Source organism: Bos indicus, chromosome 28 (assembly GCF_029378745.1).
Source record: "Bos indicus isolate NIAB-ARS_2022 breed Sahiwal x Tharparkar chromosome 28, NIAB-ARS_B.indTharparkar_mat_pri_1.0, whole genome shotgun sequence".
In the NCBI taxonomy this organism is placed as follows: Eukaryota; Metazoa; Chordata; class Mammalia; order Artiodactyla; family Bovidae; genus Bos; species Bos indicus.
The window spans coordinates 8,550,569-8,578,471 of record NC_091787.1 but is presented as its reverse complement, the minus strand read 5'-3'; the positions used below and the strand labels follow the sequence as shown (position 1 = coordinate 8,578,471).

The 27,903-nt window shown below is 37.3% G+C and overlaps 1 protein-coding gene across 5 annotated transcripts in view; it reads left to right on the top strand.

Moving 5' to 3' along the window:
* Positions 1–27,903, top strand: part of LYST (lysosomal trafficking regulator) — a 176,423-nt gene that overhangs the window by 110,114 nt on the left and 38,406 nt on the right. For 4 of the 5 annotated variants that reach the window (XM_070782294.1, XM_070782290.1, XM_070782292.1 and 1 more), the window contains 12 exons: positions 104–295; positions 1,965–2,143; positions 4,331–4,537; positions 8,779–8,955; positions 9,529–9,605; positions 9,751–9,939; positions 11,974–12,119; positions 12,206–12,302; positions 13,066–13,127; positions 14,958–15,013; positions 17,068–17,220; positions 23,522–23,766. In XM_070782294.1, coding sequence (XP_070638395.1) covers positions 104–295; positions 1,965–2,143; positions 4,331–4,537; positions 8,779–8,955; positions 9,529–9,605; positions 9,751–9,939; positions 11,974–12,119; positions 12,206–12,302; positions 13,066–13,127; positions 14,958–15,013; positions 17,068–17,220; positions 23,522–23,766 — 1,780 coding nt within the window. The remainder of the gene's footprint in view (positions 1–103; positions 296–1,964; positions 2,144–4,330; positions 4,538–8,778; positions 8,956–9,528; positions 9,606–9,750; positions 9,940–11,973; positions 12,120–12,205; positions 12,303–13,065; positions 13,128–14,957; positions 15,014–17,067; positions 17,221–23,521; positions 23,767–27,903) is intronic. The other variant, XM_070782293.1, reaches the window with a different exon arrangement.

Sequence of the window (27,903 nt, the reverse complement as noted above, 5' to 3'; positions counted from 1 at the left end):
AATAAAGTTCTTTTCATTGTCTGATAATCAAAAAGTTATAGCAGAAATGGTTTCTTTGATCCTTGTTAACTCCAGCACTTAATTTTAATTTATATACTTAAAGGTCCTCGAAAATTTCTCCTTGCTCAAACTGACTCTCTTCTGATGAAAATGCGTTCAGTAGCAAGTGATGAACTTCATGTGATGATGCAACGGAGAATGAGCCAAGAGAACCCTGTCCAGGCAACTGAAACAGAGCTTGCACAGAGGTTGCAGAGGCTCACCGTTTTTGCAGTTAACAGGATTGTTTATCAAGGTAGGACTAGAGAATAAATGTGTTCTTGCTCAGATATTGAAATGAGAATAAATTAAGAGAGGGGTTTCCCTGGTGGCTCAGACAGTAAAGAGAACTGGCTAACTTTCAGCTTTTTTAACAGCATTAAAGAATTTTTAGTATCCATACTAGTAAAATAATTTATTGGGACCCAGTATCCTTGAATAAAATTCTACTTTTTAATATGTTAAATGCTGGCCTATACTGACTATTGAAAGTTAAAATAGTATAGCACCTCCAATATATTTTTTAAACTTTCCTTTGAAACAGTCATAGATTCACACGCAATTGTTAGGAAATACTTCAGAGAGATCCTGTGTGCCCTTGACCCAGTTTCCCCCCATAGATCTCATAGAACTATAGTTCAGTATCATACCCAGATATTGACATCACGACACTCAAGAAAAAGAACACTTCCATCACTATAAGATCTATATGTTGCCTTTTAGAGCCACATCCACTTTTCTCCCACACCCGCCCCTTCCTTAATCACTGGCAACTATCAATCTGTTCTTCATTTCTGTATTTTCATCATTTGAAGAATGTTAAATAAATGGAATCATACAGCATATAACCATACAGTATGTGTAAGATTGACTTTTTTCACTCAGCGTAATTCTGTGGAGAGTCATCCTGGATGTTACATGTATCAATAATCTGTTCCCTTTTTGTTTTTGGTAAGTAATATTCCATAGCATGGATGTACAGTTTAATCATTTACCTGTTGAAAGACGATCTGGGTACTTTCCAGTTTGGGGCTATTACAAATCGAGCTAGCTGCTATAAACATGTATGTGAAAGTTTTTGTGTGAACTCAGGTCTTTGCTTTTCTGGGATGAATATCCAAGAGTGCAGTTTCTAGGTGGTATGATAGTTGTGTGTTTTGTTCTTGCTAAGGAACTGCCAGACTTTTCTAGAGTGGCAGTATAATTTTATATTCCTACCAGCAATGTATGAGTGATCCAGTTTTCTGCATGTCTTCACCAGCATTAGAAGTTTCACTGTTTTCAGTTTTAGCCATTCTGATATATAATGTTGGGCTATAACTTTGTGGTTTCAGGGTGCACTTCTACAGGAGCTAATGATTTAGATGTTTATGTATGAACGTTAATGCCTATAACAAACACTAAAAAAGCTATGCAAAGAAATATACTCAAAAACAATACAAATAAGCCAAAATCCTAAAAAATTTCAAGTGACACCCATTTTTTTTTAACTTTTCTAATTTATATTTGGGACAACCAGCCTCTAGAGTAAACTGTGAAATTGAACTGTTATCACATGCACAGCATTTAATGGGAGAGCATGTCCGGTTAAACAGGTCTGCACGTCTATCTAATGTAAATATCACATGGTCTTCAATTTGTACAAGAACCTTCATGACTTTAATAATTTTGTAGTTTAATTCATCTTCATTAGTAAAATAAAGCTTTAATTTAGGATTGCATGACTCGTATGCTTAAATTTCTGCATTGTTTTAGGTGAATTCACTTTCTTTAGTATATTGTATTTTTTACATCAAATGCAGCTATTACACGTTTATATTGTGATAACTGAATTAGTAATTACATAGATTATTTTTGTCACTATCATTTGTAATGGCTCAGTATTAGTGATTTGACTAATTTTTTATTCTTCTTTTAATTCAAAGAATTTAATCCAGATATTATTGACATTTTGAGTACTCCAGAAAGTACAACTCAAAGCAGGACCTCAGCTTCCCAGACTGAAATTTCTGAAGAAAATATTCATCATGAACAGCCTTCTGTTTTCAATCCATTTCAGAAAGAAATGTTCATGTATCTGGTAGAAGGATTCAAAGTATCTAGTGTGAGTAAATTAGTTACATGGGAAATGTTCATTCACAAAGAAGGAGTAGAGGTTTTATGTGTCTGTATTCAGTTCAGTTCAGTTGCTCAGTCCTGTACAACTCTGCGACCCCATAGACTGCATCACGCCAGGCTTCCCTATCCATCACCAACTCCCGGAGCTTGCTCAGACTCATGTCCATTGAGTTGGTGATGCCATCCATCTCATCCTCTGTCATCCCTTTCTCTCTCAGGAGTAGAAGTTTCTGTATCTTTTCTGTATCAGAATAGGAATTTGATGATTACTATGAGAGCTTAAACTAATAACCTGTTTTTAAAGGACTTTATTTATAGCTGCTTACTCGAGAGTTATTATTATGGATAATTATGAAGTGCAGATGTTGGCTTAAACAGGTCTAATATCTTCAAAATTATGTAGAGAATACTGAGAAGCATCAGGCTCCATTTATCGTCAACTCACTTAGGTTTTTGTGGGTCATATATATAGTTGAACATAGGGAAAAAATTGGTCAGTACACTCATAGATAGCAAAGGCTAATCTAATTCTAGCAGAACTCATAAATCATGATTCTGCCAGTATAACTAGATTTTCTTGTCTGCAGGTTCCACTTAGAACTGAGTCATTCACAAAGAGCCCTTAGGACTAGGAGTAACTGGAGAGCTATTTCCAAAACTCAAAATAAACTCTAAAATGTACTAATTCCAATTTTTAAACCAGATAAAGGATATTTGATCAGGATTAGGTTAACCCTTGTGGGACCACCTTCGAAAGCACAGCTTATTTGGTTATTTGTTAAGGGATATTGATGGTCAATTTATATACAATTCTTAATTTGTGACAGTTTTACTCAATATTTTAGTCTTCCCTGGTGTCTCAGTGGTAAAGAATTTGCTTTCCAGTACAGGAGGCGAGGGTTCGATCCCTGGGTCACGAAGATTCTTTGGAGAAGAAAATGGCAACCCACTCTAATATTCTTGCCTGGAAAATCCCATGGACAGAGAAACCTGATGGGCTACAGTCTATATATGCATGCTAAGTTGCTTCAGTTATGTCTGACTCTGCAATCTTATGGACTGTAGCTCACGAGGCTTCTCTGTCCATGGGATTCTCCAGGCAGGACTACTGGAATGGGTTTCCATGCCCTTCTCCAAGGGATTTTGCCAAGTCAGGGATCAAACCTGGGTCCCTTACATCTCCTGCATTGGCAGGCAGGTTCTTTACCACTAGCGCCACCTGGTCCATGGGGTCGTAAAAGAGTCGAACACAACTTAGCAACTAAACAACAACAGCAATATTCAATATTTTAGTACTAATTCAAGCCTCTATTACGAATGCTTCTCTTTTATATTGTAAAATCCAGGTAGGCTTATTTACTGTTGTTCTTTGATGGTTCTTTTTTTTCTTTTTTTGCCATTTAAAATTTCCAAACCCTGGGTAGTTTTTTTTAAGTGTCTTAGGACTTTAGCTTCTTTATCTCTCCCTTTTTAAATTGTGGTAAAATAAGACTTCCCTGGTGGCTCAGACAGTAAGCGTCTGCCTACAATGAGAGAGACCCGGGTTTGATCCCTGGATTGGAAAGAGCCTCTGGAGAAGGAAATGACAACCCACTCCACTACTCTTGCCTTGAAAATCCCATGGACGGAGGAGCGTGGTAGGCTCCTACAGTCCATGGGGTCACAAAGAATTGGACACGACCAAGCAACATCACTCACTCACCATACATAACATAAATTTTGCTATTTTCACAATTTTTAAATGTACAAATCAGTGATATTAAGTCCATTCACATTGTTGCGCAACCATTACCACTGTCCATCCCTAGGGATTTTTCCTTTATCAGAAACTGAAACTCTGTGTTCATTAAACAGTAACTCCGCATTAACCTCTCCCCCCATCCCTGTTAACCACTGTTCTGATAGTATATATCGCACTTATTCACCCATTCATCCATCAGTGGGTATTTGCCTTGTTCCTACCTTTGGGCTATTTTGAACGGCGCCACTATAAACACTTATGCACATCCATCTCTTTTAAAACCCTGTTTGTGTGGATGTGTATATCTTCCTAATTTCAACTGTTTGAAAATTCTAGAATAAAACATGTTCCATGATTTTTTAGGGCTGTGTTGGGGTTATTATATTATTGTTTAAGAAATTTGATCCTAATTCATTCCTGTTTTGATTTAAGGCTTCAGGTAAAACCAGTAGTTCCAAACAGCAGTGGGCTAAAATCTTATGGTCTTGTAAGGAAACCTTCCGAATGCAGCTTGGGAGACTGCTCGTGCATATGTTGTCTCCAGCCCACCCTTCACAAGAGAGAAAGCAAATTTTTGAAATAGTTCGTGAACCAAATCATCAGGAAATACTGCGAGAATGTCTTAGCCCATCCCTGCAAGTAAGTACCCCAATACTTCATAAGTAATAACTATTATAAAACTGTACAAATCAAGAGCTGAATTTAAACTGTATTTTCATGCCAAATACCATGAATATAGTTTTCTAACCAAACAAATATTTTCTGAGATCTTTCTTCAGATGCCATTTACCAGAGTCAATTTGTTTAATCTGTTTAATCCCCCTTCCTTTTTCCAGTGTTTAAGAAGTTCTATACCTGAGTTCTTATAAGATCCTTCATAGTTAGTTACTAAATCTTGAAGTGTTTTCTTTAAGAACTGTTTGAAGACTTTTTAAAGCATTATATTATCCATGAAACATCTATACTGAATGGCTCAAATAGCAGTACATATAACATATTTCAAAAATGTTTACAGTAAGTTAAAATACTTGTTGATCATCTGGAATGGTAAAATCAAAATACTCAAGCTGTTTTGGAATCTATAAATTCTATCACTTAGCAAGCAGTAGATGGAGAATTTAAGTGGTGTAACTGTTCTGTTTAGCGGTTTCTTATGAAATTAAATATACTCTTAGCCTGTGATGCTAAAATTCCATTTTTAGATATTTACCTAAGAGAAATTAAAGCATATGTCCATAAGAAGACTAGTAGGAGAATATCCGTGACAGCCTTTTTTCTAATAGCCAAAAACTGGAAATAACCCAAGTATCTGTCAGTGGGAGAATGTATAACTAAACTGTGGTATATTTATACAATAGACTGTTACATAGCAATAAAAATGAACTGACTACTGATGCACCCATTAATATGGATGAAGCTCAGAATTGTGGTGTCATTGAAAGGGACAGCCAAACACCAAAGAGTAGGCATTTTATGATTCCATTCATATGAAGCCCAAGAACAGGCAAAATTAAGACATAGTCATGGAATTTAGGACAGTAATTGTCTCTGTGAGGAAGGGGACAGTGAGAAGGGGAATTGAATGGAAAAGGGCATAGGGAAATTTCTTGGACATGCTCAGTCATGTCCAACTCATTGCAACCCCATGGACCGTAGCCTGCCAGGCTCTTCTGTCCATGGGGTTTTCCAGCAAGAATACTAGAGTAGGTTGCCGTTCCCTTCTCCAGGGCATCATCCCAACCCGGGGATCAAACCCATATCTCTCACATTGCAGGCAGATTCTTTACCATCTGAGCCATCTGTAAAATGTCAGCCTGGTTTCAAAATCAAAATTGTGAAATACAGCACAGTTGAAGAGTTTCTAGTTTTTATCTCTATAGCCTTCCCTCATTCTTTCCCTTTCCCTGTAGCTTACCATCCTTATTTGGTTTTTATTTGTATTGGGGGTATAAGCAAATTTGTGACACACACACACACACACACACACACGTGGGCGTGTGTATGTATTCTCTCTCTCACTTCTTTATATGAAAAAAGGTAATGAACCATACAGATCCTTCTCACTCTACTTTCTTCAGCTAACAATATATCCTGCAATGGTTCCACAGCAGTATAGAGAGCTCTTCTTGTGCCTTTTTTATAACTGCCTACAAGCTCGATTCCATCTGTAGTCTGCCTGATTTTTAAAGCTCCAAGCTTCTCTTCTATTGAATCTGGTTAATTCTCCAGCCAGTCTGTGGCTCCTCATCTATTCTCTCATAACATCTTCACATCCCTTGTGGTTCTTCTGATAAGCTGCTTTTTTCATGTTGTCCCCACAGCATGCAGCGCTCTCTTTCCTCCACTTTGTCTGTCTATATGCCTGTGTGTCCATTTAGCCATGCACCCACATCATATGGTACCACCTTCAAAACCTTCCTTCCTTCTTTTAGTAGGAACTCAGAACTCTTTCTTCTTGAAACTTCATTGAAAATTTTATTTTTACACATTTTGTTATTTTCTAAGAATTTGTGTTTAAATTCAATTCCTTAAATCAGTTTCCTGAGAGCAGGAAATAAGATTTCTATGTGTGCATGTCTCCAAAAACAACTTTTCTAGTCCCAGAAACTACAGTCAATAAATGATTGATCAGAAGATGTTAAAATGAGCTATTAGAAACAGCTTCAGTGTCTAGGAAAATCATGTTTCTTTGGACATTCAGAATGAAAAAATAAAACATTTCTGATAGTTTTTCAAGATGATTTTAAAATGTCACCGAATACTAAACTGAAATATTTTTAGAGTTCTATCAAGATTATTACCTTTAAGATGCACATATGAAAATATTCTAGTCGTTTACCATTCCTCTTTATTTGCCAACTCTTCAGGCCTTTTACTTGCAGAGCATCTGTTCATTTTTCTCTTTTGGTCAGGTAACAGCTGTCTCCTGACTAATTTAAAATGTTACATTAAAATGTGCTTTGCTATTTTCATCATTGCATATGTTCATCTTATGCTTTTGGGAAACGACATGATGTGATTCAGCATGTGAATTTAAATATCACCTAAAATGTAATAGTTTCCAAATCCATTTGTTGACTATTCACAGTTTAAAATATCATAAAGCCAAATACAGTGATATTTGTATGAGTGCAAATTGTTAAAAAATAAAATTACGCATGTTTAACTTGTTGGCAAAGTTAATGTCTAAATAATATATAGTGTACACTTAACAATCAAGTGTAATATCTCTGGCATGAAAGAGCCACTTAACGGAAGAAAGCTTTGATCTGCACAATAAATAAAAAGCACTAAAACTGGCATGTGTGTGCATATCAGTCACTCAGTCATGTCCAAATCTTTGTGACCCCATGGACTGTAGATCGCCAGGCTGCTCTGTCCATTGAATTCCCCGGCCAAGAATACTAGAGTGGGTTGCCATTCTGTTCTCCAGGGGATCTTCCCAACCCAGGGATTGAACCCCAGTCTCCCACACTGCAGGCAGATCTTTACCGTCTGAGCTGCCAGGGAGGCCCATAAAAGTGGTATAAACAAAGCTTATCTAAAAATGAAATTTCACGTTTCCAAAGTCAAATGATTGTCTAAAGCAAAAATGGTAGCCATGTCTTTTGGAATCCCAGCATAGATAATAAAAGTATGCATGTGTGCTCAAAAAAAAAAAAAGAGCCACTTAAGAAATCGTGAATCAGTTTGGTTTAGTTTTACACTAGGAAGGACCATTTTCATTTCTTAAGTAACATTTTCATTTTGTCTATAGGGCCTGTTCATAAAAGACTAACCTAAACCAAACCCTTCTCCCAAATATTCACATACTGAATACTGACATCCTAACTGGTTTTAGAGTTTTTCACCTTTTGTTCTCCCCAGGGAATAGTGAATGCTTAACAATGGATCCAAAGATACTTTTTTGTTCTGGTATTTTCTCCAGTGTTTATTCTCCTAAGCAGAAATTAAAGAGACTCTTACCTTAAAGTTTAAAGGAAAGTTTCCCTTCCAGTTCAGCAATGGCACCCCACTCCAGTGCTCTTGCCTGGAAAATCCCATGGACGGAGGAGCCTGGTAGGCTGCAGTCCATGGGGTCACTGAGGGTTGGACACGACTGAGCGACTTCACTTTCACTTTTCACTTTCATGCATTGGAGAAGGAAATGGCAACCCACTCCAGTGTTCTTGCCTGGAGAATCCCAGGGACGGGGGAGCCTGGTGGGCTGCCGTCTATGGGGTCGCACAGAGTTGGACACGACTGAAGTGACTTAGCATATGAGAAGGACTAAGAATTATTTTCCTTCATCCCAAGCTTATTTTCTGTATTCCTTTAGCAAACCCTCTCTAAAATTCTTTCCCCAAAAGCTTGTGTGCTTGCTTTTTTCCTTCTTTCCTTTATTACTTCTATTCCTTTCTTCTTTTTTTTCCTCTTTTTTCCATTTTTTTACCTTTAACAATAAAAATGTTCAAACATACTAAGAAAAATAGAGACTAGTGAATACTTAATGAATACCATATGACCATCTCATAGGTCTAACTATTGTTAGTATTTTTATCATATTTATCATAATTTTTTTCCTGAGGTATTTTAAAGTAAATTATATAAATCATGACATTTTTTCAAAAGACTTTTTTATGTCACCATAACAACATTATTATACCTAACAAAATTAGCATATACTCTAATGTCATCATATACTCGGTGCATAATCATGTGAGAATTTCTTCAGTTGTCCCCAAAATGTCTTTTTAGCTGATTTATTTAAACCAGATTCAGCCAAATAAATGCAGCAATAAAATTTAATTTACTGTTAAAGAATTTAAATGTAAGAAATAAACATTCTTTATGACTTAAAAATTTTTTAATTAAAAAAATTGTTACTTTTTTTTTTAAAGCATGGAGCCAAATTAGTTTTGTATTTGTCAGAGTTGATACATAATCACAAAGATGAATTGACTGAAGAAGAACTAGACACAGCAGAACTGCTTATGAATGCTTTAAAATTATGTGGTCATAAGTGCATCCCTCCCAGTGCATCAACAAAATCAGACCTTATTAGAGTGATCAAAGAGGTGAGTCAGTGAAACCATAAGAAACAGTTTTCTTAGGAGATCCCATTGACTGTAACTAAAGAATGATTGAGAGATTTTTTTATTATAGAGTACCACTGATGGTGAATTTCAAATGATAATTTTCTTATACTTTATATTGCTTTTTTAATATGAGAAAACAAATAATCTTATTTTAAGAAGCATTTTATTCTCTTTGGTCATCCATATTCATTACCACTAGCTTTCAGGGAAGAAAAAGGTTTTAATAATGACAAGCAAGTTGAATCATCAGCCTCAAGTTCTCTGTTCTTTAGTGAAAAAGCAAACTAAGGAAGCAAGCAGCTATGCAAACCCATTGGGTTTGGCAGCCCTAGTTAACTATTCCACCCTGATTTCCGTGACCCAAAGTGTGTGGAACCAAAGGGGAATTAGAACATTATTTAAGTAGGTGATTATTTTAATATTCTGGTCTCCAGGAGACAATTTTTTTTTCCTTTGTTAACTTGGTTTTAAATTTAGTTTGCTGGGTTCTGTGCCAGTGTTAAATGATAAATAATAAGTTTTATGTAGTATATTATTATCTAAATCTTTTAGGAACAAAGGAAATATGAAACTGAAGAAGGTGTGAATAAAGCCAACTGGCAGAAAACAGTTAATAATAATCAGCAAAGGTAGGATTTCACGTGTGCTAAAAGTTATGTCTTTTAGGAGCCCCATTATATTTTGCATATGCTTTTAGCTTTAATGTACCATGTTTTAATATACATTTAATGTTCCTATACATACGCTTAACTTACAGGCTTCTTGTCTGTTTAGTCTCTTTCAGCGTTTGGATTCAAAATCAAAGGATATATCTAAAATAGCTGCAGATATCACCCAGGCAGTGTCTCTTTCCCAAGGGATTGAGAGAAAAAAGGTGATCCAGCATATCAGAGGAATGTACAAAGTGGATCTGAGTGCCAGCAGACACTGGCAGGAGCTTATTCAACAACTGACGCATGACAGGTGGGCAATGTGGGAGGGCTTTCAGTGGTCTTGCACGAATGTTTTATATTGATGTTATTTTCACTCTAGAATAAAATTCATAATACTATCTCATTAGCTTAAATATTTCTGTTTAATAATTTGTAATTTATTTCCTCTTAAAGAATATACCCAAGAGAATTTTTTAATTCTTAGGAGGGAGAAAAAAATAATGAGAGAGACATTAGCTCTTCCAGAGAGTAATATGTTTACTGGCTTTCTTTTTAAAATATCTTTGCAAAAGAATAGGGAAATCACTGAAACAAGACAGTTGGGAAATACATCTTTTTCTAGTTAAGACTTCAGTAACACAGTTAAAAAGATGCATCACAAATAGTGAAAAGAGGGAAATTAAAATAGTATTCTCTGAATTTGGTTAACATAACTGATTAGTATTATGACTTTGAGGAGCTATATACTAAAGCAAATTCCAGGTGAATGAATGAATTAAACTTAAAAAGTTTACAAAGCAGGAGAAAATAGAGTATTTGTCAACTCTGATAGATAACTTCCTAAAATCAAACACAATTGAAGAAACTATAAAGAAGAAATTAATGGCTTTGAACTTGCATTTTTTTCCAGTGTATTTAACAAGCATAGCCACAACAAAACATCAAAATTTATTTTCAGCATGTATTTCAAAGTTAGTATTTTTATTATTTTAAAATCATAGAAGTTTGAAAATAAAAATTTAAATCCCAAAAGTTTGAGCAAAAGACATGAATATATTCTTCACATAAGACAAATAGAATTAATAAGCAGATGGGAAAAATTGAATATTGCTAGAGGCTAATTTAGTTTTTAAAAATTTTTAGATACTATATTTTACCTTTTATGTTAAAATAAAAAGTTTTTTTAGGAACTCATCTCCACAGTAGGAAGAATATATCTTAGCTCTTGATCAGAGGTTTGGTGGCATTGTATACTTTGACATAATATATCAGGAACCCTATAAACAATTTATTCCTAGTTCCAGTTATTCTATTTTAGTGATTCTATCCTAAGGAAAATATTCAAAATATGCAAAATCAATAAAAACAAAGATTTTCATCTCTGCATTTTTTATGTTAGTGAATGAATTAGAAACAACTAAGTATATAACAGTAGTAATAAATACAGTATGATCTTTTCACTCAATATAATATTAGCCATTTAAAATAATAATAAAGAAGGCAGGATATAGGAATGTGTATATAAGAAAATATGTGTGTATATGAGTTATAACTGTAATTTTAAAAAATGAAAATCACTAACAGTATTTTGGTATGTTTGGGGTAGTAGAATTAAGGGTAATTTACTTCTTTTATCTATTTCTAAAAACTATTTCCTTTCATTTCAAATGTTAATTATTTTAAAACATTTTTAGAAATGTAATTGCTACAAAAATGAATAATTTTGTTTGTTACATTAGATAATAGACAAAATGGGAAATGAAAAAAATTTATTTGGAAATTGATTTTTTTTCTTTAGTTGACCATACTAAGTCTAATATATCACAAAGCATATATAGTAGTCATGCTGTATCTTTTTAAAAATGTAATAGGTATAAGAAACTAGTAGCAGAGCTTGCCTTGAGGCAAGGAGACTGGACTCCAGAGCAGAGGGATACTTTTTTTTTGTTATTCTTCTGTACTGTGTGTATGCAGTGTGTTTGTGCTCGGTTGCTCAGTTGTGTCCAACTCTTTGCAACCCCATGGACTGCAGCCTTCCAGGCTCCTCTGTCCATGGGATTCTCCAGGCAAGAATACTGGAGTGCGTTGCCATTTCCTCCTCCAGGGGATCTTCCTGACCCAGGGATCGAACTTGCGTTGTCTGAGTCTCCTGCATTGGCAGGCAGATTCTTTACCACTGAGCCACCTGGAAAGCCATGTGTATGCATATCCCTGTCTAGTTATATAAATAGTTGGATTTTTCAATTGAGTGGATCAGTTTTGACTTATGTATTAAATATTTACATAGTTTTTTTAAGTTATAAGTACTTCAAATTGCCACTTGAATCTTTCTTTCTACTTGTAGAGCAGTCTGGTATGACCCCATCTACTATCCAACTTCATGGCAGTTGGATCCAACAGAAGGGCCAAATCGAGAGAGGAGACGTTTACAGAGATGTTACTTAACTATTCCAAATAAGTATCTGCTTAGGGATCGACAGAAATCAGAAGGTAATAGTGCCTTCTTGACTCAACATATAAATAGCAGATAACTGTGGTCATTACACAAAGATGATGTAATCTCTTTTCCTCAACAGATGTGGTCAAGCCACCACTCTCTTACCTATTTGAAGACAAAACTCATTCTTCTTTCTCTTCTACTGTAAAAGACAAAGCTGCAAGTGAGTCTATAAGGTAAATTTGAATCCATAAGACATCTTCTCTTGTTGAATGTGTTAAATACTTTAATAGTCTATTGCAGTGCTTATATGATGCTTATTTTAGATAATGCAATGGTTTAAGAAAAGACCTGAACATGGCTCAAGAGAGGACAAAGTTGAATGCCCAAAATCCAAAGAGAACAGAGTTTTGATAGGGAGTTTTCATTGGACTTCAGTCTTAGTCTGTTATGTGAGGAAGATAAGTCACACCTAACATGTCATAGCATTGTTGAGGATTGTGGGTCAGTATGGTAACTATTGATAGGACTGTCACTGTGGTTGTAGTGGAGGTTGTTATCAGGCCCATTTTATAGATAAAAAACTTGAGAGTCAAGATTAAGTGACTGGACTAAAGAATAGAAGAACTTTTCTGACTCTGAATCCCCCTTTGCTCCTAGAACGCTCCGTTTCTTTCCTGTGTTTGTTCAGAGGCATGAACCAATGTTTGCTTATGTACTGCAAAATATAAAATATTGAAGTTTGTTTTAAATAACTGAGTCTTGTATTCTGTGTAGGGTGTAGGGATCATTCACCTTTTCTAAAAGTTGCCGTTATTTTCTCTGCCATTATAATGTCAGAAATGAGAAAATATTTTCATGTGGACTCTAACAAGACATTATATGCTTTTGAAACTCTTGTCTGCTCTGCTGAAATCTTCTACTAGATAAAATAAAGCTTTTATTCTCTGAAATTGTTCAAAACATTTAATCATAGTAATTTTAAATATGTTTTGACAGAGTCAATCGAAGGTGTATCAGCGTTGCACCATCTAGAGAGACAGCTGGTGAATTGTTATTAGGTAAGTTACATTTTGAAGATTTTTATACATATTCACTGTGCCTATTTTATTCTTAGATAATTTAAAACATTGTTTTGACAGACTGCCATTAAATGAGATAAACTGTCTCTAATATTGTATAGGTTATTTTGCCTTAACATTGTCTATAATGCATATGACTCATGAATGTGAAGAAATGAACAGTCTTATTTTTTGAAAAGCATATAAACAGCATTTTAATTTTTATAAAGTTAACTTTCTTCATGAGTATACATTTTTAAATTTGTTTTTTTTATTATGTATCAGTTTTTAATTCTAAAGTAAAGAATCATTAGTATGTTTATATGCCTACTGTTTTAATGGATATCCCTATACACATGAAATATATCCACCTCGAGATTATTCTTAATTTATATTCCTCATTGTACTTCTGAGAGAAAGGCCAAGACTATCCGTGGATAGTTACATTTAGTGAGAAATTTTTTCCTCAAGACATGAAGGAATAGCATTAAACCACGTAGTCTCTGTTTCCTTAAAGAACTGATTTGTATGCTGTGGGCCAGTTGTTCTCAAATCAGGGGCATCCAGATCACATGGGAACGTCTAAGAAAAACGAATTCTCAGGCCCCTGCCCAGAGCCACTGAATCTGAAACTCTGTGGATGGGGTCCAGACATGATATTTTTATACACCCTGCAGTGATTCTGACACACCCTCAAATTAGAGAGTCACTGCAGTAGGCTACAGCTCTATAGCCTCAAAGCCCTAACTTGCAGAGTTTCAAGCTTGCCAGGGCTGAGCCCCACAGTCACTAGGATGGAGATGGTGCCCTTCTCTGAGCTGTCCATGCCAGGGCTCAGGGTGACCAGCATCCAGTGCAGAGCTCCAGGAAGTTCCCACCGTTTGGATACATGATGTAGGGATGTGCATTACTAACAGCCTCTCAAGCAGGAAAATTGGGGGGACTGTCTGAGCCCTGATGGAGCCATCAGAGGTCAGATAGTAAAAAATCTGCCTGTAGCACAGAAGACGCGGGTTCGGTCCCTGAATTAGGAAGATCCTCTGGAGGAGGGAATGGCTACCCACTCCAGTATTCTTGCCTGGAGAATTCCATGGACAGAGAAACTTGGCATGCTACAGCCCATGGGGTTGCAAAGAGTCGAACATGACTAAGTGACTAACACGTTACTTTTCTGCCCTATTGAGTGTTTAAGTCAGCAAAATAATTAAGGATTCCTCTTTTGCTAGAAAATTTAGTTTATAACTTGAATTCAGTTAATGTGTACAAAATAAAGTAATATGCCAGTAACCTAAGAAAAATACTGGTAATAATAAACAGCCAGCACCTTTTAGCACTAAGCACCACTGTTAATAAACATTTTACATATATTCTATATAATTCCCACAGTAACCCTATGAAATAGAGTCTTCTCCCTACCCCATTATTTTTATAAGGAAACTAAAGCACAGTGGGGTTAGGCAGCTTGCCCAGGATCTCATGGATGCTATTCAAAAATGAAAGTGAAAGTGAAGTTGCTCAGTCATGTCCAATTCTGTGACCCCGTGGACTGTAGCCCACCAGGCTCCTCCGTCCATGGGATTCTCCAGGCAAGAATACTGGAGTGGGTTGCCATTTCCTTCTCCAGGGGATCTTCCTGACCCAAGGATCAAACCCAGGTCTCTCACATTGCAGGCAGACACTTTAACCTCTGAGCCATACTTACTGAGTATTAAGAACTCCTTCTGGGTTCTGTGATTCAAATTCGGTCCAGTTGACTCCAGAGGTGCTTTTAACTATATAAGATAATAGTGCACAGACATTTATAAACTCACAACCAGTTATTTTCTGCAGGTAAATGTGGAATGTATTTTGTGGAAGATAACGCTTCTGATACAGTTGAGTGTTCTGTGAGTAGCGGTTTAAATTTGCGTTTATATGAATCTAGACAAATTCCCACATGTATAAGTTTAATACAGCCAGAAAGCAGGTAGAACTGTTAAGAGTTCATTTCTTGTCACACTCAGTATAAATTTGTCTGAATTCCAGTTTTTAAGATAATTTTAAAAAGAAGACCATAAGAAGACCATGCCATCCGCTCTGACTCATGTTCTGAGTTTCATAGCAGCAAGTATTATGGGTCAGATTCTGAAGCATTCGTATTATTTCAGTTTATGTCCGTTCTTTCTCACCACTATCCTCTGTAGCATCAAACTTCTTGCTACTCCCTGTTTATTGTCACATACATTTGCCTTCAAAAAGAAAGAAAAATATTGTCTGATTTAGTAACTTAAGTAATCCTAATGTTCACTTAGCTTAGTAGTCATAATTTTTATTCTTCTGGAAATACTTACATTAATCTGAAAATAACAAAAAGGACTCAATTCACATTTTGGTACAGTAAACATTTTATTTGTTTGAATTCATTTACATGCCATTAAAATACTGCTTTGAGAGTCCTGTAACAGGAGAAATAAGGCTCTTTGTTTCAGAAGTTCTAAAGCCAGGAATTCATAAGGATGCATTTAAATAAGACTATGTATGATTTACTGGTTAATACATATTTGATTCAAAGAAATTAGGGAGTGAAAACATAAAATATTATTGTAAAGTAAATCATGTTAAAAAAATCATTAAAGTATTTCATGTAATCCCCCAAAATTGAATAGGCATTATTTTGTGATTTACATAGCAATTACTACAGTATTTATCCCAGCTAACAAAAGTATAGTTATGTAATTTTTAAAGATGTATCTTTTTAGAACAAAAGAGTTTAATAGTTGATATATGAATCAGCTTTTTTTCTGGATGGGTCCAAAAGATGACCCTTTCCACCTAAATGGAAGCTCTAAAAAGACCCTTGCTTTTTAATAATTGAAGGATCCTTCCTTTCTGTGTACTTTTGTAGCATTTGTGCTTATTTCCTGTGTGACATTTGCTGTCTTGCCTTTCCAAAACATGTGCAAATATCCTGTGCCCCCTTTTTATCATGTATAGATTTATTTCATGCAGAGCACTTAGCAAGCACCTTGCCTGTAGATGCTTAATTAATGTTTGTTAAATTGAAAGTATGTTACATGTTGAAGCTAAACAGGGAGGAATTTGGTTTTAAGAATGAGAATATTACCTTTGCATTAAAACATTTTGCTTTCCTTGTAATATATTTCCTGCCTCTATTTCTAAAAATTAGTTGGGACACAGTAAGACACACATAGAGCAGACCAAAGTGTCACTTCCTCCTTACTGCTGTTTTTCAAATTTCTCTTTATTTTTGACTCCTAGAGATTTCATTTTCCCTTACTTTCTTGCAAGCTGAGCTATACATTTAAAAGAATATTTGCTTACTAAAAGAAATCAGTCTGAAAAGTCTACATACTTTATGATTCCAACCGTATGACTTTCTGGAAAAAGGAAAACAGTAGAGGCAACAAAAAGATCAGCGGCAGCTGGGTGGAGCAGAAGGGAATCTCACAGCAGTGAGACTGTTCTGTATGGTACTGTAATGTGGACACATGTCATTAAACATTTGTCAAAACCCATTTGACCTACACAACACCGAGATTAAACTATGGGCTTTAGTTAAGAATAATCTATTCCATAGTGGCTCATCAGTTGTAACACATGTACTACATGAGCACGAGATGTTCACCGTAGTGAAACTGAGTGCAGAAAAGCTATATGTGGGAACTCCATACTATCTGCTCAGTTTATAAACATAAAACTTCTCTGGAAAATATAGCCTATTAACAAAGTTTAAATGAAGTTTATTAACTCAGTTGTTTTTAGATTTTATCCAGCATTTTGAAGTGTTTAGTAGCAGGAAGATTTTTAGAGAATCTTATCTGCTACTTTGCCACAGAAGGAAGGCTTTATATTGCATTTTGATAGTGTTTTAAAATGTAAAATTAAAGTGATTCTATTTCATGTAGAGCAAATGCTTTCATGTCATTTCCTTTGACTTTAGAACCTTCAAGGAGAATTGGAACCAGCATCGTTTTCCTGGACATATGAAGAAATTAAAGAAGTTCACAAGCGTTGGTGGCAGTTGAGGGATAATGCTGTAGAAATATTTTTAACAAATGGCAGAACACTCCTGTTAGCATTTGATAACACCAAGGTAAATTTGCCTATATTAATAGATATACTTTTTCAAAAAGATCATGGAATCAGTTTAATTACACTCATACTGACTAAATGAAGTTTTAACTTATTTAAACTTTAACTATTTCTGAAGTCAAATGAAAATTACCCTATTTCTTAGTACTGATTAAAGTAAATCTTTGGTTATGTTAGGACTATTTTTGTCCTCCAAAACTGTATTAAATTTTTATTCCCCAGAGTGACTGTATCTGTAATAAGTAAATAAATGAATGTATAACCAACCTGAAGTAGTTTAACCTTGATAGTAGATTTCATTTTTGACAAACCCTTTCTTGACTGCCACATTGCTTCAGCTACTGTGTGTCTGCTTGTCTTGATAGAAAACCTCTTGGAAGAAATTGTGTATGCTTGCTGCTTCCAGTTCCTCTCCTCAGATTCTCTTTTGAGATGCTCCAGTCAGATTTTTTCCTCACCACCCTACCTGTAACCTCTGGTCAGCATCACCAGTGACCTGGATGTTGCTAAACCCTACAGTTGTGTTTCTTAGTCTTCATCTTACTTGACTTAGCAGCAGCATTTGACACAGCTGATTATTCTTTCTGTAAAGAAAGTGTGGGGAAAACCTTCCTCACTGGACTTCTGCATTAAAGTCTAATTGGCATCTCAAATTTAACATGGACAAAACTGACTTCTAATTTTTCTAATTTTCCCCCTAAAATCTCCAGTTTTCCCCAGCTCCATAAATGGCAACTCCAACCTTTCTGCTTGGCCAGTTCAAAAACCTTGGGGTTATCCTTGACTCCTCTTATTCTGTCATCCCACTTATTCTGACTCCTCTTAATCATGTGCTCTTATCCAGTTGGTTCGCCCCTCAAACTATACCCAGAATCTGAGTGTTTCCACTGCTGCCATCCTGGTCTAAGCCACTGTCAGCTCTTGCATAAATCATTGCACTAGCCTCCTCACTGGCCTCACTGCTTCCACACTCCCTCTTCTTTCAGATTGCTCTCAACACAGCAGTTAAAATGGGTCAGATCGTGCGATTCCTCTCCTCAGAGCCCTCTGACCACTTTCTTTGTCATTGCATTAAAGCCAGGACCTTACAGTGTTGAATAACCTTCAGATCAGATCAGATCAGTCGCTCAGTCGTGTCCGACTCTTTGCTAGCCCGTGAATCTCAGCACACGAGGTCTCCCTGTCCATCACCAACTCCCGGAGTTCACTCAGACTCACGTACATCGAGTCAGTGATGCCATCCAGCCATCTCATCCTCTGTCGTCCCCTTCTTCTCCTGCCCCCAATCCCTCCCAGCATCAGAGTCTTTTCCAATGAGTCAACTCTTCGCATGAGGTGGCCAAAGTATTGGAATTTCAGCTTTAGCATCATTCCTTTCAAAGAACACCCAGGGCTGATCTCCTTCAGAATGGACTGGTTGGATCTCCTTGCAGTCCAAGGGACTCTCAAGAGTCTTCTCCAACACCACAGTTCAAAAGCATCAATTCTTCAGCACTCAGCCTTCTTCACAGTCCAACTCTCACATCCATACATGACCACAGGAAAAACCATAGCTTTGACTAGACGAACCTTTGTTGGCAAAGTAATGTCTCTGCTTTTCAATATGCTATCTAGGTTGGTCATAACTCTCCTTCCAAGGAGTAAGCGTCTTTTAATTTCATGGCTGCAGTCACCATCTGCAGTGATTTTGGAGCCCAGAAAAATAAAGTCTGACACTGTTTCCACTGTTTCCCCATCTATTTCCCATCAAGTGATGGGACCGGATGCCATGATCTTCATTTTCTGAATGTTGAGCTTTAAGCCAACTTTTTCACTCTCCACTTTCACTTTCATCAAGAGGCTTTTTAGTTCTTCTTCACTTTCTGCCATAAGGGTGGTGTCATCTGCATATCTGAGGTTATCGATATTTCTCCCGGCAATCTTGATTCCAGCTTGTGTTTCTTCCAGTCCAGCGTTTCTCATGATGTACTCTGCATAGAAGTTAAATAAGCAGGGTGACAATATACAGCCTTGATGTACTCCTTTCCCTATTTGGAACCAGTCTGTTGTTCCATGTCCAGTTCTAACTGTTGCTTCCTGACCTGCATACAAATTTCTCAAGAGGCAGATCAGGTGGTCTGGTATTCCCATCTCTTTCAGAATGTTCCACAGTTGATTGTGATCCACACAGTCAAAGGCTTTAGCATAATCAATAAAGCAGAAATCGATGTTTTTCTGAAACTTGCTTTTTCCATGATCCAGCGGATGTTGGCAATTTGGTCTCTGGTTCCTTTGCCTTTTCTAAACCCAGCTTGAACATCTGGAAGTTCACGGTTCACATATTGCTGAAGCCTGGCTTGGAGAATTTTGAGCATTACTTTACTAGCGTGTGAGATGAGTGCAATTGTGTGGTAGTTTGAGCATTCTTTGGCATTGCCTTTCTTTGGGACTGGAATGAAAACTGACCTTTTCCAGTCCTGTGGCCACTGCTGAGTTTTCCAAATTTGCTGGCATATTGAGTGCAGCACTTTCACAGCATCATCTTTCAGGATTTGGAATAGTTCAACTGGAATTCTGTCACCTCCACTAGCTTTGTTCGTAGTGATGCTTTCTAAGGCCTACTTGACTTCACATTCCAGTATATCTGGCTCTAGATGAGTGATCACACCATCGTGATTATCTGGGTCGTGAAGATCTTTTTTGTACAGTTCTGTGTATTCTTGCCATCTCTTCTTAATTTCTTCTGCTTCTGTTGGTCCCTACCATTTCTGTCCTTTATCAAGCCCATCTTTGCATGAAATATTCCTTTGGTATCTCTGATTTTCTTGAAGAGATCTCTAGTCTTTCCCATTGTGTCGTTTTCCTCTATTGCTTTGCATTATCGCTGAAGAAGGCTTTCTTATCTCTTCTTGCTATTCTTTGGAACTCTGCATTCAGATGCTTATATCTTTCCTTTTCTCCTTTGCTTTTCATTTCTCTTCTTTTCACAGCTATTTTTAAGGCCTCCCCAGACAGCCATTTTGATTTTTTGCATTTCTTTTCCATGGGGATGGTCTTGATCCCTGTCTCCTGTACAATGTCATGAACCTCATTCCACAGTTCATCAGGCACTCTATCAGATCTAGGCCCTTAAATCTATTTCTCACTTCCACTGTATAATCATAAGGGACTTGATTTAGGTCATACCTAATGGTCATACTGAATGGTCTAGTGGTTTTCCCTACTTTCTTCAATTTAAGTCTGAATTTGGCAATAAGGAGTTCAAGGTCTGAGCCACAGTCAGCTCTGGTCTTGTTTTTGCTGACTGTATAGAGCTTCTCCATCTTTGGCTGCAAAGAATATAATCAATCTGATTTCAGTGTTGACCATCTGGTGATGTCCATGTGTAGAGTCTTCTCTTGTGTTTTTGGAAGAGGGTGTTTGTTATGTGACCAGTGCATTTTCTTGGCAAAACTCTAGTAGTCTTTGCCCTGCTTCATTCCGTATTCCAAGGCCAAATTTGCCTGTTACTCCAGGTGTTTCTTGACTTCCTACTTTTGCATTCCAGTCCCCTATAATGAAAAGGACATCTTTTTTGGGTGTTAGTTCTAAAAGGTCTTATAGGTCTTCATAGAACCGTTCAACTTCAGCTTCTTCAGCATTACTGGTTGGGGCATAGACTTGGATTACTGTGATATTGAATGGTTTGCCTTGGAAACGAACAGAGATCATTCTGTCGTTTTTGAGATTGCATCCAAGTACTGCATTTTGGACTCTTTTGTTGACCATGATGGCTACTCCATTTCTTCTGAGGGATTCCTGCCCGCTGTAATAGATATAATGTTCATCTGAGTTAAATTCACACATTCCAGTCCATTTGAGTTCGCTGATTCCTAGAATGTCGACATTCACTCTTGCCATCTCTTGTTTGACCACTTCCAATTTGCCTTCATTCATGGACCTGACATTCCAGGTTCCTATGCAATATTGCTCTTTACAGCATCGGACTTTGCTTCTATCACCAGTCACATCCACAGCTGGGTATTGTTTTTGCTTTGGCTCCATCCCTTCATTCTTTCTGGAGTTATTTCTCCACTGATCTCCAGTAGTATATTGGGCACCTACTGACCTGGGGAGTTCCTCCTTCAGTATCCTATCATTTTGCCTTTTCATACTGTTCATGGGGTTCTCAAGGCAAGAATAGTGAAGTGGTTTGCCATTCCCTTCTCCAGTGGACCACATTCTGTCATATCTCTCCACCATGACCCGCCCATCTTGGGTTGCCCCACGGGCATGGCTTAGTTTCATTGAGTTAGACAAGGCTGTGGTCCTATTATGATTAGATTGACTAGTTTTCTGTGAGTATGGTTTCAGTGTGTTTGCCCTCTGATGCCCTCTTGCAACACCTACCATCTTACTTGGGTTTCTCTTATCTTGGGTGTGGGGTATCTCTTCACGGCTGCTCCAGCGCAGCGCAGCCACTGCTCCTTACCTTGGACGAGGGGTATCTCCTTACCGCCGCCCTTCCTGACCTGCAACGTGGGATAGCTCCTCTAGGAATAACCTTAGCACTTCCTTATTCTTTCTGACCTTATCTTCTACTGTTCTATCCTTCACTCTCTCTAGTCCATCTGTGGAGACTTCCTTTTCCTTGACTATAGCAGTCACACTGATGCCTGAAAACCTCTGCACTTAGAGCTCCCTAAAATGCCGCCTAGAATGCTTTTCCTCTTAGAAATCTACATGACCCACACCCTTACTTTTTTCAGGTCCCTGATCAAATGCCCTCTTATCAGAGAGACTTACCTGATTATGTATTTAAAACAGCAACCCCTTTCTCACTCCTAGTACCAGGAATCCCTTTGTTTCCTTGACTTTCCTCTCTTTTCTCTAGAGCACTTCGTAGACTCCAACAGTGTCTGCCCAACAGAATGTAAAGACTGTTTTGTTAAGTGCTACAGCTCTAGCATCTTGAGCATACTGGTATATAGGTGCTCAGTCGATGTTTGTTGAATGAATACATGTTTCCTTTTCCTTGGAGAGTTTAGTATGCAAACTGTCATAAATTCTCTCCCACCAACCTTAGCTTCAGCATCTGGCAACCTTCAGATTTAGGCTGTAGGTAGATTTTTATTTTTGCCTTGAACTGATTCATTTTTATTTTTGATTCTGATTTTAAAAAAATAGCATAGAAGTTGCCGTCTTAACCATTTTCATGCATACAGTGTAGTAGTGTTAAGTATATTCACATTGTTGTGAACAGTCCTCCAGGTTTAGGTTCTTAAAAACCCTGTGATCTTATGCCTGTTCCATAACTAAACTCATTCTTCTCATTCACTTTTATTCTCATCCCTAATTATCCACATCTTTGGCTCATCTTCCTATGCCTGAAGCACATACACATTTAAGAGGGGTAATTCAGATTTGTTTTTAGAAAGGCCTGGTTCCTCTTTTTTTTTCCATTTATTACCAATTATCATTTAATTGCTTTAGAAGAAATCAGAACACCCTTTTTCTGTGACAGCATTTTTCTGAATCTCTTTTAAAAAAGAGTTCATATATTAGTTTTCCATCAGTAGTGAAAATGAGGTATCCTGTTTTTATGTAGGATATTTTATTTCATTCTCAGGAAATAAATCTTACTGTCCCCATATTACAGTATGGGAACTACAGCACAAAGGGTTTAAGCAAGAAAAAAGACCTGGTCTGTCTAATTCAGAAAACCCTACTCTTTCTACTACAGCGTGTTTCATGTATGTAGATGAAGACTCTTCATTTTCTTTTATTGATTTTTTTCCCTTAGGGTCTGTATGTAAGTGATTTTTCTGAATGGACTTCTTAGTCTCTTACTGATTTCTCCAGCTGCAAAACATAGTGGTTAAGAGCCAAAAGTAAATGAGTGCAACAGAGCAGAGACAGATTCAAAGAGGAGGGGACTAAACTAGTGGTGTGAGTCGGGGAGAGCAGGCAGAGGGGGTTACAGAGTGCAAACTACTATGTAGGAAATGAGCCATAAGGATATACTGTACAGCACAAGGACTGTAGTCAGTATTGCATAACATTTAAATGGAGTGTAATTTATAAAAATATTGAATCACTATGTTGTACACCTGAAGCTAATATAATATTGTAAATCAACTGTACTTCAATAAATAAATATATATAGCACAACCTTTAGAGAAGACCTAGATTTGAACCTTAATTCCCCACCAGTCAGTGTTATTGGGCAAAAAGTGTTTTCTTGAAGGACTTCAGATTAGTAACATGCCTATGATATCATGGATTCTTTGGAGGAAAGTGTCAAGACTAAAAATCTGGGCTGTTTTTTTCTCCTTCTGTTCTAGGTTCGCAATGATGTATACCACAGTATACTAACAAATAACCTCCCTAATCTTCTGGAATATGGCAATATCACCGCTCTGACACATTTGTGGTATACTGGGCAAATTACTAATTTTGAGTATTTGACTCACCTAAACAAACACGCCGGCCGATCTTTCAATGATCTCATGCAGTATCCAGTGTTCCCGTTCATACTGGCAGACTATGTTAGTGAGACCCTTGACCTCAGCGACCCATCAGTCTACAGGTAACTGAAGACATCATCACCTATTGGCTTTGTCAGTGTGCTGAATTTATGTCATTAAAGTTCTTCTCATGAAAATTTTCAAACGTGCAAAAAACTGAATGTGTAATAAACCCCCATATGGTTATCACCCCAACTCAATAATTATGAAAATTTTTGCCAAACTTGCATCATCTTTTTTTCCTTAAGACAAATCACACACATTTATGTCACTCATATGTTCTATAGTATACATCTCTTAAGAAAAAAGTAAAACATTTTGTTACATAACTTCAGTGCAATTATCATATCAAAGAAAATAAAAGCAATTAATTTCATGGTATCATCTAATAGCCAGCCTATTTTTAAATGTCCCCTGATTATATAAAAGATGTCTTTTTATAGTTGATTTGTTTGAATCAGGCTCAGTATCACCTTTGGTTGCTTTGTCTCTGAAGACATAAATCTTAGAACAGCCCTTATTTTTATGTATGTATTTTTCTTCTTATTCCTAACATTGGCTTATTTAAGGAAAAAAGGTCATTTATCTTGTAGAATGTCCCCCGTTCCACATTAGCATTTAGCTTTTTTCCTCTAGCCACTGTTCCTGGGGACTGGAAATTACTTCTAAAGGCTTGCTTAGCCTCAGGTTCAACTTTTTTTTAAGTAAGAACTCTCTAGAGGTGGTGGTGTGAACTATCAGGAGGCATGTGATATCCCACTGTTAAGGATGCTCAGGCTGATCTGTGGGTTCAGCCTCCCATTGAACTTGTTTGTTTCATTGATGATTATTTCTTGAGTCTGTGATTTCACTGGGGGTTACCGAATGGTGATTTCCTGTTTTCTCATTTCTTGTACGTTTATTAGAAGAAAGCACATAAGATGAGCCTGGGACATTTTGTTGTGTCAGAGAGCAAGAAAATTAATATAGTCTTGTCAAAAGAGTGGGAGCCATATTTGCACACCCATGTTCACTGCAGCTCTATTCACATAGCCAAGAGGTGGAGGCAGCCCAGGTGCCTATCTGTGGATAAATAGTTGTGGAAAATTTGGTACATATGTAATATGGAACATTATTTAACATTATGAAGGAGGGAAGTCCTGTCACATGGAAGAACTTTGGGGATATTGTACTAAATGGAATAAGTCAGCCACAAGAAAACAAACACCATGTGATTCCACTTACGTCGGTTGTTTAGGGTAGTCAGACTCAGAGTTAAATGGTGTTTGTTGGGGGGTGGGGAAGGAGGGCGGATGGGGACTTGCGGAGTTGTTGCTCAGTAGGTGTAGAGTTTCAGTTTTACAAAGTGAGAAAGCTTTAAAGATCTATTGCACAACAGTGTGAATTAGTTAACACTACTGAGCTAGGTACTGGAGGGTGGCTAGATGCTAAGTTCAGTGATGTGTGTTGTTTTTACTATAATTATAGAAAAATAAAGGACTTAGGAGCCAACTTGAAGTGGCTCTCACTGCCAAAGATAGGACAATCAGAGCATCAAAAAGTATAAAGACCATAACTGATTGAAACACATTTAAGTAAAAAGAAAATACTTAAGTTAATAATAATACTCTTTAAAGGCCCCCAAAACAAAGCAAAACTAAACTCATTGGTTGCTGTTGGATGGGGCAACAGTTCTCTACTTTTGAGATTTGACCGCTAAGGAAAAGAATTAAGCTTTTATCCTGCCTTTCCTGAAACGGTTGCATTTTAGAGTAACCAAATAGCCATAGTTGATGAGGGACTATTCTGTTTCTTTAGTTTTAAATAACATTATCTGACTATTATCAAAAAGTCAAGAAATAGCAACTCCTGGCAAGGACGTGGAGAAGACCCTTTGCACTCAACTGTTCCTGGGAATGTAAACTGGTGCAACCACTGTGGAAAACATAATGGAGGTTCCTCAAATATTAAAAATAAAACTGTCCTATGCTCCAGCCATTCTACTTCTGGATATTTAATCCAGAGAAAATTAAAACACTGCAGCTCATGTTCACTGCAGCATTATTTATAGTGGCCAAGATACAGAGACAACCTAAGTGTTCATCTGTGAATGAGCAGATAAAGAAAATGCAACACAGACACACACACACAAGAATACTATTTAGTGTTAATAAAAAACAAAAACAAAAACAAGAATGAAATCTTGTGACAACATGAATGGCCCCTGAGGGCATTATGCTAAGTGAAAAAGTCAGACAAAGACAAATACCATACAGATAAGTAAGGAGAAAAGGAAAGATATACCCATTTGAATGCAGAGTTCCAGAGAATAGCAAGGAGAGATATGAAAGCCTTCCTCAGTGATCAGTGCAAGGAAATAGAGGAAAACAACAGAATGGAGAGATCTCTTCAAGAAAATCAGAGATACCAAGGGAACATTTCATGCAAAGATGGACTCAAAAAGGACAGAAATGGTATGGACCTACCAGAAGCAGAAGATATTAAGAAGAGGTGGCAAGAATACACAGAAGAACTATACAAAAAAGATCTTCACGACCCAGATAATCACGATGGTATAATTACTCACCTAGAGCCAGACATCCTGGAATGTGAAGTCAAGTGGGCCTTAGAAAGCATCACTACGAACAAAGCTAGTGGAGGTGATGGAATTCCAATTGAGCTATTTCAAATCCTAAAAGATGATGCTGTGAAAGTACTGCACTCAATATGCCAGCAAATTTGGAAAACTCAGCAGTGGCCACAGGACTGGAAAAGGTCAGTTTTCATTCCAATCCCAAAGAAAGGCAATGCCAAAGAATGCTCAAACTACTGCACAACTGCACTCATCTCACACGCTAGTAAAGTAATGCTCAAAATTCTCCAAGCCAGGCTTCAGCAATATGTGAACCGTGAACTTCCTGATGTTCAAGCTAGTTTTAGAAAAGGCAGAGGAACCAGAGATCAAATTGCCAACATCCGTTGGATTATCAAAAAAGCATGAGAGTTCTAGAAAAGCATCTATTTCTGCTTGATTGACTATGCCAAAGCCTTTGACTGTGTGGATCACAATAAACTGTGTAAAATTCTGAAAGAGATGGGAATATCAGACCACCTGACCTGCCTCTTGAGAAATTTGTATGCAGGTCAGGAAGCGACAGTTAGAACTGGACATGGAACTTCAGACTGGTTCCAAATAGGGAAAGGAGTACATCAAGGCTGTATATTGTCACTCTGCTTATTTAACTTCTATGCAGAGTACATCATGAGAAACACTGGGCTGGAGGAAGCATATGCTGGAATCAAGATTGCTGGGAGAAATATCAATAACCTCAGATATGCAGATGACACCATCCTTATGGCAGAAAGCAAAGAATTAAAGAGCTTCTTGGTGAAAGTGAAAGAGGAGAGTGAAAAAGTTGGCTTAAAGCTCAACATTCAGAAAACTAAGATCATGGCATCTGGTCCCATCATTTCGTTGGCAAATAGATGGGGAAACAGTGAGAGATTTTATTTTGGGTGGCTCCAAAATCACTGCAGATGGTGACTGTAGCCATGAAATTAAAAGACGCTTACTCCTTGGAAGAAAAGTTATGACAAACCTAGACAGCATATTAAAAAGCAGAGACATTACTTTGCCAACAAAGGTCTGTCTAGTCAAGGCTATGGTTTTTCCAGTAGTCCTGTGTGGATGGGAGAGTTGGACTCTAAAGAAAGCTGAGCGCTGAAGAATTGATGCTTTTGAACTGTGGTATTGGAGAAGACTCTTGAGAGTCCCTTGGACTGTAAGGAGATCCAACCAGTCCATCCCTGAAGTGTTCATTGGAAGGACTGATGTTGAAGCTGAAATTCCAATACTTTAGCCACCTGATGCAAAGAACTGACTCATTTGAAAAGACCCTGATGCTGGGAAAGATTGAAGGCAGGAAGAGAAGGGGACAACAGAGGATGAATGGTTGGATGGCATCACCGACTCAATGGACATGAGTTTGGATAAACTCCAGGAGTTGGTGATGGACAGGGAGGCCTGGCATGCTATGGTCCATGGGGTCACAAAGAGTTGGATATGTCTGAGCAACTGAACTGAAGTGTGATCTCACTTATATATGAACTCTAAAAGTGAAAACAAAACACACAAAACAAAAAGCTAATGTCACTGATACAGAGGACAGATTGTAGGTTTCCAGAAGCATTAGGGGGTGGGGGTTGGGAGGAGTTGTGGC